This window comes from Balaenoptera physalus (genome assembly GCF_965194825.1).
Source record: "Balaenoptera physalus genome assembly, chromosome: 2".
NCBI lineage: Eukaryota > Metazoa > Chordata > Mammalia > Artiodactyla > Balaenopteridae > Balaenoptera > Balaenoptera physalus.
Window position 1 is genome coordinate 73,245,954 of NC_138883.1, and position 11,039 is coordinate 73,256,992.

Below are 11,039 nucleotides of genomic sequence, written 5' to 3' on the forward strand. Positions count from 1 at the left end.
CCCCTGTGGAGGGGCCTTGGACCTCTAAGGCTGACCTGACTAGTGCAGAGCTGCCTGCAAAATTCCCACCTGCCTCTGGGTCCAGAGAATGGTGTTTTCCACATGCCTCAGGTGTACACATGCATATTCACACATGCACTGAAAATGTGCCTTTCAGAAGGGGAAGGGGGAGTTTTTATTGGCAGCCAGCTATCTAAGGCAGTCACAAACCAAAGGAAAGAGAAGCCCTGTTGGTCAGGTGATAAAAGAGGATTTATTACTGTTCTTGTACTTTGGATCAAAGGGCAGCTCTTTTTTGGCTAGTGATTTGAATTTAGGTTTCCAGAAACAACTTTTGCTGATAATTGTTGGCATGTCAGACTCATGATCTGGCCTTTCAAGATAGGCTTTTCAGGTGACCTTTGGGGAAAAAATTAATTTGCTTCAAAAGAAAACCCCGCTTTTGTTGAGGAAACAAGAATGGACAACCTGAAAAGCAACGGGAAAAATCTCTCCAGCTGAGCCAGGCTGGCCCCTTCCCGAGGCGTAAGCCCAGGCCTGACTGCAGATCCAGATCTGAGTGGATGCATCTAGCCTGCCCTTCCCGCATCCCCTTTGCACAGACCTGTCTCGTGTCATCAATTCCCTATCATGACAGTGTCTTACTGTACTGCTGCCTTAGGGGCCCATTTGGAGTTCAAACCTGGCTGAAAGTGCAGGCAGCCCTGCTGGGGGCCAGAGCCTGTCTTGCTGCGGCTGTCACAGAGGGAGCAAGCTCAGAATTATGGTTCCCCTCATCCCTTCTGCAGCCTTTGTGATATAGAAATAATGATGGAGTGGAGATGTTAGAATTGCTACCAACTTCATTTATAGCAACAGCCACTGTAGTGATTTAAAAGGGGGATGGGCAGTGGAAGTCTGGGGAAACATTTAAAGTGTTGATTTGGAGAAGAGAAGACTACAGGAATTATTTTTTAATTGTATTCAGGTCTGGGAAGGGCGATATTGCAGCAATTCTCTTTCATGTCTTGTTATACAGAATAGAGCACTCAGTGGTGCACTGATAACATTCTGCTAAAATAAGAGTTTAGGTTAATGATTAGGCCATGAACCAGGTTACCAAGGAAGTCTGTGAGATCATTCTTCCTAATGCGGAGTAGACAATACCTGGAGGTCATCCATGTCACTGTCTGCCTCAGAGGAGGTCATACAAACACTGGGTTGGATAACCTAACCAGATGGCCAGAATTCTTGGCCCTGGTCACCCTGTTTCCCTGATACTGTGGCCAAGTTTGCTAGGTAGTTGGGAAGACAGTATGATATGGTAGTTAACATCTTGTGTTTGATTTAGCAACTCCATGACCTTGGGCAGGGGCTTAATTTCTCTAAGCCCCAGTTTCCTCATCAGTAAAATAGGGCTAACTGATAATAGTACCTTTCTCCTAGGGTGTTGAGAGAATTGAATGCATTCAAACCTGTAAATTGGTTAGCACAATACTTGGTGCATATAAACCTCAGTTAGTATTAGTTATAATTGTTTACATAAAAATGCTTTCTGCTGAGCCTGCTGCAATCCATCACATGATGAGCACTGTAGAGGGTTGGAGAAATGTGACCGAGGATCCCAGCCCAGGGGTGGGGAGGGACTGGTGGTGAAGATTCTGTGCCCTCCAAAGGGGGGTGGGAGGGCCTCCTGCTGAATGCTGACACTTTCTAAACACAGAGCAGCCCTTGCAAACAGGACCTGTCAGAACAGAAACTGATTAGGCCACCAAAGGCACAGGGGTCTCTGGCTTTGACCACTGGGAGGACTGGTACCAGCCAGTTACCTATTTCTGTAGAGATGGGCGCAGCAGGGGGCAGTCTCCACTCGCTTTGGCTTCCTCTCCTGTGGGTGGCGTCAGGGTGGGGGGAGGGGCTGCTAGTGTCTCTCAGTGTGTTTGAGGGAGTGGGAGAGAGACACAACAATAACCAGACTTGCAGTTTTCTAAAACTGCAAGTCTGGGATGTGTGCTTATGAATCACCAGCATGGGCAGGATTCCTCAGGAGGAGGTTGCCCTCTTGAGATAAGGTGTGGCTATTTTCCCAGGGACCAGGACTCCTGATTTGTCCCACTAGTGTAGGCTGTCCGTGAAGATGTCATTTCACTGGCCGAGCCCCTACCAGGCCTACTGGCGAGGAGAGAGTTCAGAGGTGGAACCCAGGCCTTCCACCACTGCCTCCCCAAACATGGCTCTGGTGACTCATAAAGAGTGGGCTGTGTTTAGACGTCGAGACACAGTGCACTTGTTAGAGCCCTGACAGAGAAAGGCAGTGCCGGGTGACAGTTCCTCTGGGCTCCCTGGTTGAACAAGAGCATGCAACCTCAGCTGGAGAGTAGGGCACACCTTCTGGATTGCAATAGAAGAGGCTATCCTCTGGCTTTCTCGATTTTCCCAGGACTCCTACAGAGACCCAGGTACGTTAGTGAGTGGATCACCTTTGTAGGAGCCTGCCATCAAGACATGTGGGCGCTTGGCTCCCGCAGAGCCAATGGAAATGTGTCTGCACCCCCTCTCCCCCAGCTCTGTTCAGCCTGGCTTGGGAAGCGTGGTTCCTTTCTGAACTATGAGCTTGGTACAGTCTCAGACCTTAGGGAAGTCCAGCTCAGCCGCAGAGCAGGCCTGCTCACTCTCCTCTGCTTCAGAAAGTGCGACAGTGCAGTGTGTGCAGTGCTTTGACGCCTGCCTTGGCTGGTGAGTCAGCAGGCGAGAGGGATACCCACACCTAGGCATCCTCAGATGCTGTTTATTTCCCACAGAAAAGAACAGTGATCTGCCCTGTTTTGCAGAAGCGCACACTTGTAGGGGAGGGAGTGGCGAGTGGCATTTCCCTCACTGGCAGGGAATGGCTCCCTCTGTCCCTACCATGGTCATCTACTCCCTGTGGGTCTGAGCTAGACGGGACCTCAAGAGTCCAGGCCTCTTAAAAAATACCCCCTGTATGAGTAACAACTTTTTCTATTATTGTTGTTATTATTATTTAGATGGAGTCATTTACACAGCTTTGAAAGAGAAAGCTTTCCATGAAACATGGAGAAAACAAAAATATAGCAAAAGGAAGTTTTTAACTTCTCTTCTGTAGGAACTCTGACATCTACATTAATCCATAAGCATTTGAGTTGGAGATGATATTTACAGAAATGAGGAAACTGAGGTACGGAGCAATTGTGACTTAGAGCTCAAGGTCATACAGCAGATTTGTAGCAGGGAAGCAACAGCACCGTGCCTTCCATATTCTAAAGCTTCTAACTCCCAGGAAGTTAAAGAAAAAAACAAAACAAGGTAGCGTGGAAATGATGTGCCTTTCTGCAAAAATACCTCAAATGGCAAAACGTCCAATCCAGCTGTACTTCTGCGAAGCTGAACTGGCACGGCCCCGCCCAGCTGGGGCTCCCCTTAGCGCCAGTCCCAGCTGCACTGGAGAGGTAACCAGGGTCTGGCGTGAGAAGCAACACGATTGCTGCTGAGGATTAATGACTGTGGGTAAATTGGCAAAGCCCATTAGCTGAAGGTTAACAGCTGAGTGAATAACAGGACATCAGCACTGATCAAATATTTATGGTTGGTATTCATTATGCATAACACTTAACAGCTCTGTGTTGATTTGAATGGTCCACATTGCTAAATAATGTATTAAAACTAGAGACAGAGCAAGAAGTGGAGGCCATACAGTGGAGGGGCTCAGAGTGTGGCCAGGGAGTGGGACGGATCTGAGAAGAGAGCCCCGGCTCTGCCATTTCCACCCACCATGTTTCCTGGACTGTAAAGTCTTCGAGTTCAGGAGTTAGCCTTCTTGGCAAAAACCCACAGCACTTAGCACAGCAGCCTGGACACACTCAGGGCTTCACAAACACCATCTGACAGTTGACTGGCTGTTGGCATCAGCACTGCAAAAGGTCGTTGGGGGTCTTCACTTAGGCCGGCTTCACCAGGTACAGGCACCTGGAGCTCTTCCAGCTGACGTTGCCCAAGTAGAGACTAATTTAGCGACACGACTACCCCCAGTAACTCCAGCCCCAACGTCAGGGATTAATCCCTAATATCAGACTCTAGACACGAGGGATCACAATTCAGCCTCAACCCTGCCTTCTGCTTCACGTCAGTGTATAGGCTCCTTGGAAGGGATCTGGCTAAGGAAGGCAATGTCAGATTAATTCTATGTTTTGTACCTGCATACATTTCCTTAAATATATTATCATGGGCTCCAGCTGGGCTTGGGAAGCTATTGAATGATACAGTGGTATTTGGTGTTCCCATTTATAAAGATCTAACATTTCAATAAACCACATTTTTCAAATACCAGTGGGAGCAGTAAGTCAAGGTCTGAATTTGGTCTATTGTTCAGTCCTGGTTGGTAAAACAGTCTAATTGTCAAGTGCTTTGGACCTGGTTGAATGTCCAGGATATTACGTGGATTACTGCAGCTTGTTTGTTTCTCTACAGTTGGTGATTTTTAATACTTTACGAGATGTCAGTAAATACATTTGGAGAGTGTTGGTCTTCCTGGATAACTAGTAACCTGGGAGCCCAGAGGCCTTTGTTTCTAGGGTAGGTCACTCATTCTGCCTCTACTTTGCCTCTTCCATTTGCTCCTTCAGTGGCCTGAAGGAACGTCACGTAGCACCCTCCCTGACCTGGACACACACACCAACAACAGTACTGTAAGGGGGAGTGACAGATGCGGTGCTCAGGGGACCGTTTAGGGACATGCTGCACGTTTACTAAGTGCCACTGTGAACTGCAGTGGTGATCTGCCACAGCAAGGACAATCTTGGTGTCGCTTCTCATCGCGGATGTGGGGTAGGAGCAGCAAACGAACTCTCCCCACTGCTGCTAACATCTTACTTTTGTCCCTTTCTCTCCTTAGCTTGCCATGAAGCACAAATGTTGAGAAACTGCCTCTCCTGGTGACCTCTTAAGAGAAAGTGAAGTTTGTTCGGCTGTTTTTACAAGAATTCTGGACCTCCGCTTGCTTCTTTTTTCCCCAAAATGTGGACATTTAGGTTATTTTTCCTTTTCAGATGCTAATATGAGAGAAAAGATGTTGTGTTTATACATTTCCCTAATAATCTTGCTAAGAAATGCTGCAAGCATCAGCTTTATTTTTTTCCCACTGTGTGTATGCGTGCGTCTGTATGTGTTTTCTCTTTAAGGCTTTTTTTTTTTTGGTAGTTTGAATATGAAATTTGGACCAAATGATATATTGAGCTAGGTCTAAACTGTATTTTTTTCCTGATATTAAGCAGGAAGACATTTTAATGTGGTGACGTCAGATGTTATTGTTCCTGGTTGGAAATAAAAGTCAAGCAGTGATTGGCTTCACTCAGTTTCTTAGCTACTCTTAATCTGAAGGTTAAGATTCTATATCCTGAGACACAAATCTGTATTAGAAAAAACAATTGGATTTATCAGAGGAAACAGCAGTCTTAGATTTTGCTTTTCGTGTAGTAACTTCTTGCATGAGCCACCACCAGCATTCAAAAAAACAAATCAGAATCACAGATAGAAATCTACTTTCTGAGCTACAGTTTAAATTCTTCCATTACTTGTTTCCAGGCTGATTATTTAGAATTACCGTATAAAGGATAAAAATTTGAGATTAAAGACCTAAGGAAAAGCCTATTTAAAAACCTCTGTGCATTCATGAATGTTTCTTTGTCACTGTCCCAAATTACGGTAGCTGGTCTTGAAAAGAGCTTGGATTTTTATCAAGAATTGATTTGTCCAGATAAAGGTCTGTGTAAAGGATAATGTGAAAAGATACTACACTTAAAATCTTTTTTCTTTTCTTTTTACAAAGTCATGCCTGTTTAGAGACGCCTTCATAATGTCCTTGGGAAATGGCCTTCGGTTCTTGGTATCTGATTTTTGGAGGTTTTGATGTTGTTATTGCTGTCTATTAATCTAATTTAAAGTGTGGGTTTTTCTTGACAAATTGCATTTCATGGCAATTGCCTGGTCTGACATAAAACAGCACAGTCATGAAGCCTTTACATTGCAGTCAGACTGAATGAGGTTGGTTCATACAGCTCCTGATTTTGTATCACTCAACACAGGCCTGGATTTTCAGTCTGGGAGTTTGGTTTCTTAGAAGGTTAAAATGCTAAATATAAAAGCTGTGTGCTTTGTCTTCCTGAAACAAGGAGGCAAGCTGTACATCCCAGATACATTCTCAGCCTCCCGCTGCGATGCATTGATTTTTTTTTTAAGCTGCCTGGATCTTTAGGACCGCTTTCTATTCCTTCCTACCCATTGAGGCCATGTGTATTGTAGGCTCTTACATAGCAGCATATGATGACTTTGGGATTATTTATGCTGATTTAAATAGCTTAAGTTCTCCTGCTAAAGCATTCCCAGGGAGATAGAAAATTGGGCTATTGTGGGGAAAAATGATCTTAGTCACTATGTGTCAAAAGGGAGATGGGATTTGCCAGAGACAAATTTCTGAATCCTCTTAGGGAGATGATCCAGTTTAAGAAAACTCTGTAAAATTTATAGGGTAAACTATATAAGTTTACTATAATATTTTGTACTTTTCTTTTGGTGTCTTAAAAGTTTAAAGAAGCAAGGAACTTGCTGCTCTCTGGTGAGTACCATTAGAAGCATTTACAATTTCTAAGAAAAGCTGAAAATATCACACCAAATAGGTTTTCTTTGCAGGCCTCAGTATAGAAAATGCACGTGCGTGCGTGCGTGCGTGCACACACACACACAGATATATTCATCTTCCCAAATTGAATTCTAGCTTCAGATAGATAGTTGGTATAAATAATTGAAATGGTAAATCTAAAACACCCTGACAATCAGCCAAACTCAATTTGTCGCCAAGTATCTAACAACAGTGTTTGTGAAGCTGCTTCTAAAGTAGCAGAGGGTGAGGTCATAAGCATACTGTGAAATTTGAGATTTTTTCCTCTCCGGTAGACTTGTGATAGTTACTGTTCATAAATGTAAGTACTCCACATCTTGCCCTCTTTTCCTCACTCTCTGCTTATCCTTTTAGACTTAAGTCTTCTTGGAAATGTCCTGGATTTGAAGAAAGCCTATCTGCATTGTTATTACCTTCCTCTATTGATTTGCTTCCAGGCTGTGGTCATGTCCTTGACCTCCCTGTGTCCAAGTCCTACTACCTAGGGCTCTGCCCACAGAGAGGCCAAACAGCAACCCCAGTCCCTCCTAGACCTCCTGACTTCTTGCACAGGAGCGAGCCCTGTGATGACGTACATGAGGTTCTTTGCTACCCTTTTGTAGAAGGTGCTTCAATACAAAATATTAATACAATCTAACCTAGAGAAAATTGCTAAAATGACTCACGTTATTTGGGACCAATTCAGTGGCTTGCTAAAAGACATTTAATTTCTTTGTTTCATTTCTGCACCTCACTATTGAGTTTTGGAAATACTACATTTCAGTGAAGGATTTCTTAAACTGTACTGACAACTCGTAAAGAAAAGAGACTTCCCAGTGTTCTCACTTCTTCCTGGAATGTAGCTGTAGTATTCTTCCCTAGTACTATTAGGTACCTGTGTACAGGAAGTAGACAGTGATTCAGGTTAATGTTTCATATTAAAGAAGGTATTTGTAAAATGTAACAAGATCAGTAGTTAACTTTTTTAAGCTCTGAAAAAATAAAGGTTATGTGTTAGACTTAAAATTACAGTGAAATCTGTCTTAATACTACTTTTGTGGCTAACAAAAGTTATGCATTTATGTAAAAATATTTACAGAATGCTCTCAACAAAGCATATTAAAGATAGGTTTCACTTTTAATTTTTAGAATTGTGACACTGCTGATGTCTGTTGTACAGTTATTAATTCTTCAGAAGTTCCCTAAGATGTCAAATATCATTTTTGTTCCTTTCAGAGACAAGTAACACCTGCTCTGTGATTCACTAATACAGCAAACTCTAATTTTGTCATTAAATATTTGAACTCTGTGATGAAAGTTCGTTTCTCTCAGTTATTTGGGAAATCTCTCAAACACCACCAGATAGGTAGGCAACGTCACACTTTTGTTGCTAATGGGAAGACCCTATGTGCCTCCAGGAGACCTAAGAATTGGGATTAGCATTCTGATAACATTTCTTCATGGACATTCTAATGGGAGAACTTGAAATGTAAAAAAGACTAAAGAGCTAACTAACCTTAATTTAGACAATGAGCTTCTATCCAGCAAAAGTTAAGGTTTTTTATTTTCTTTTCATGGGCAAAGCAGTTAAGCCTGATTTGTAGTTACCTTTCTGCTGATATTAGTGATGTGCTCAACTCAAGTACATATTACCGCATGTGCCCTCGTTCAGCAGACTATTTTCATGTCCTTTTAAATTGGAAAGAAGACTTGATCAAATTATGTCAATTTATTTTTATGGGAAAGCAAATGCAACTTATTGCATCGCCATTTGCTTTCAAGGGAAGTGGCTTTGGTGATGGCTGTAGCAGAACAACCCTCTGTAGGTTGGCATAGATACAGTGAAGCAGGCAGACTTTGAAATATTTCCTGGGAGGACTGCAGGTGGAAGGGAAAGGCTACCACCTCCACTTTCCAGAGAAAAAAGGATAGAGAGATGGTTTGCCTAGATGAGGACTTGGCCTTTAGTTAATTAGGTATTTAAAGGCATCGTTCTTGTGAACTAATTATAAACCCACTGACTTACAAAGATGATCTTTTCTTTTAGTATAATTTTTGTTAGCAATTATACCACAACCAACTCTCAAATTTTATGGGACAATTAATATAAATATATATTTTTAAAATCAGTAATGCCTTTCCTTCTTGCTGTCAATGAGAACATGCTTAGAAAAAACTATAGTTGTCCCTTGAATAATGGGTTTGAACTGCCTAGGTTCACATGTATGTGGAGTTTTTTTCAATAGATGCATACTACAGTACTACACAATCCATAGTTGGTTGAATCCAGATTCAACCAACCACACATACGGAGGACCAACTGTAAAGTTATAGGCGGATTTCTGATTATTTGGGGGGGGGTGGCGGGGTGGCACCCCTGACCCTTTCATTGTTCAAAAATCAACTGTATTGACTTATCAGTCATCAAGAGCCTAAACAAGCAGATTGAGGGCAGGGTGAGATAGAGAGAAGAGGGAGGATAAAAAATACCAGAAATAGGGCTTCCCTGGTGGCACAGTGGTTGAGAATCCGCCTGCCAATGCAGGGGACACGGGTTCGAGCCCTGGTCTGGGAGGATCCCACATGCCGCGGAGCAACTAGGCCCGTGAGCCACAACTACTGAGCCTGCGCGTCTGGAGCCTGTGCTCCGCAACAAGAGAGGCCTCGACAGTGAGAGGCCCGCGCACCGCGATGAAGAGTGGCCCCCGCTTGCTGCAACTGGAGAAAGCCCTCACACAGAAACAAAGACCCAGCACAGCCATAAATAAATAAATAAATTTATTAAAAAAAAAAATACCAGAAATAAATTTCAAGCAAGTGCAAATGTTTCCATATTATTCCCTGATGATACCCATCCTGTGCCCCTCCTTTCCCTGGCGTGGGCAAACCTGGGTGGTAGCTGGACATACGTATGCACATCCACATATGCATACACACAGCTGGCACTAGAAAAGACACATGCACCCTAATGTTCATCGCAGCACTATTTACAGTAGCCAAGACATGGAAGCAACCTAAATGTCCATAGACAGAGGAATGGATAAAGAAGATACGGTACATATATATATACAATGGAATATTACTCAGCCATAAAAAGGAATGAAATAGTGCCATTTGCAGCAACATGGATGGACCTAGAGATGATCATACTAAGTCAGACAGACAAATATCACATGATACCATATGTGGAATCTAATTTTAAATGATACAAATGAACTTATTTACAAAACAGAAACAGACTTACAGATATTGAAAACAAACTTATGGTTACCAAAGGGGAAGCATGGGGGTGGGGGAGGGATAAATCAGGAGTTTGGGATAAACATACACACACTACTATGCATAAGATAGATAACCAACAAGGACCTACTGTATAGCACAGGGAACTCTACTCAGTATTCTGTAATAACCTATACGAGAAAAGAATCTGAAAAAGAATGAATATATGTATATGTATAACTGAATCACTTTGCTGTACACCTGAAACTAACAAAACATTGTGAATCAACTATACTCCAATAAAATTTTTAAAAAGAGCTGAGCTGCACTCCTAGATTCACCTGAATTCTCTTAGTGACCCCTTATTGCCTATCTGGACATAGATTGGCAGGAGACAACAGTTCCAGGGGTCAGTGAAACTTGAAAGTGCCTCAGGTGGGCCATGATCAGAGCATGAGAAATACAAAGACTGAGACATGGAAGAAAAACACATCCCACCCACAAGGCAAGTCTTACTTTATTTCAGTAAATGTGAGTGTGCTAATGGCTGTCTTTCAACAAGATGATGCAAAAGATGGATTTCCTTTTGGTTTGCTTTTTGAAAATCCAGGAAGTACATATACATAAAATGATTCTGTAGAGCCAGTCTGATGCAAAATTGATCTCTACTTATACATCACCCCCTCTCCCCATTCTCCCCTCCACGCTCTTCGCCTTGCTTTCCGACATTTCTTAAATTCTGCTTTAAGCTAACCCCTCCTAAGGTGTTACCTGTATTACAGTGCTGGTTTATAGTGGCTTAGGGCAGTTTCTCCATCCAAACTCCGTGTCACAGTTATTTGCGGAGGTTTTGGAAAATGTACACATTTTATTCCCAAATTTGCCTTCTTGTTGCCCCTAGTCATCTTGTCTTTTGCAAAGAAAATAAAATGGCTCCAGCAGGCCTGAACAGTGGGGCACCTGGCTTCTCCAGATGCTTACTAGATTTAAACCAGCAAATTAAAGCTGTCAAGGAAATTAACATAATGTGCCTTTAAGCTGGATGACTGCTATAGTGTAACCTTCTGCCTTGACCCCCATTATATTTTCTCCCTTGAGCCTCATCTGGAGCCTCAGGATTTCCTGAGTCAGATTTTCACTTCCCAACCCCCCCCCACCCCTGAAGTTTTCT

At 43.0% G+C, this 11,039-nt stretch overlaps 1 protein-coding gene across 6 annotated transcripts in view; it reads left to right on the top strand.

The window, feature by feature from the left end:
• STXBP6 (syntaxin binding protein 6) overlaps positions 1-9,089 on the top strand; it is a 270,134-nt gene extending 261,045 nt beyond the window's left edge. For all 6 annotated transcript variants that reach the window (XM_082450044.1, XM_082450050.1, XM_082450047.1 and 3 more), the window contains one exon: positions 4,889-9,089. In XM_082450044.1, coding sequence (XP_082306170.1) covers positions 4,889-4,912 — 24 coding nt within the window. In that variant the 3' untranslated portion in view covers positions 4,913-9,089. The remainder of the gene's footprint in view (positions 1-4,888) is intronic.
• The last annotated feature ends 1,950 nt before the right edge of the window (positions 9,090-11,039 follow it).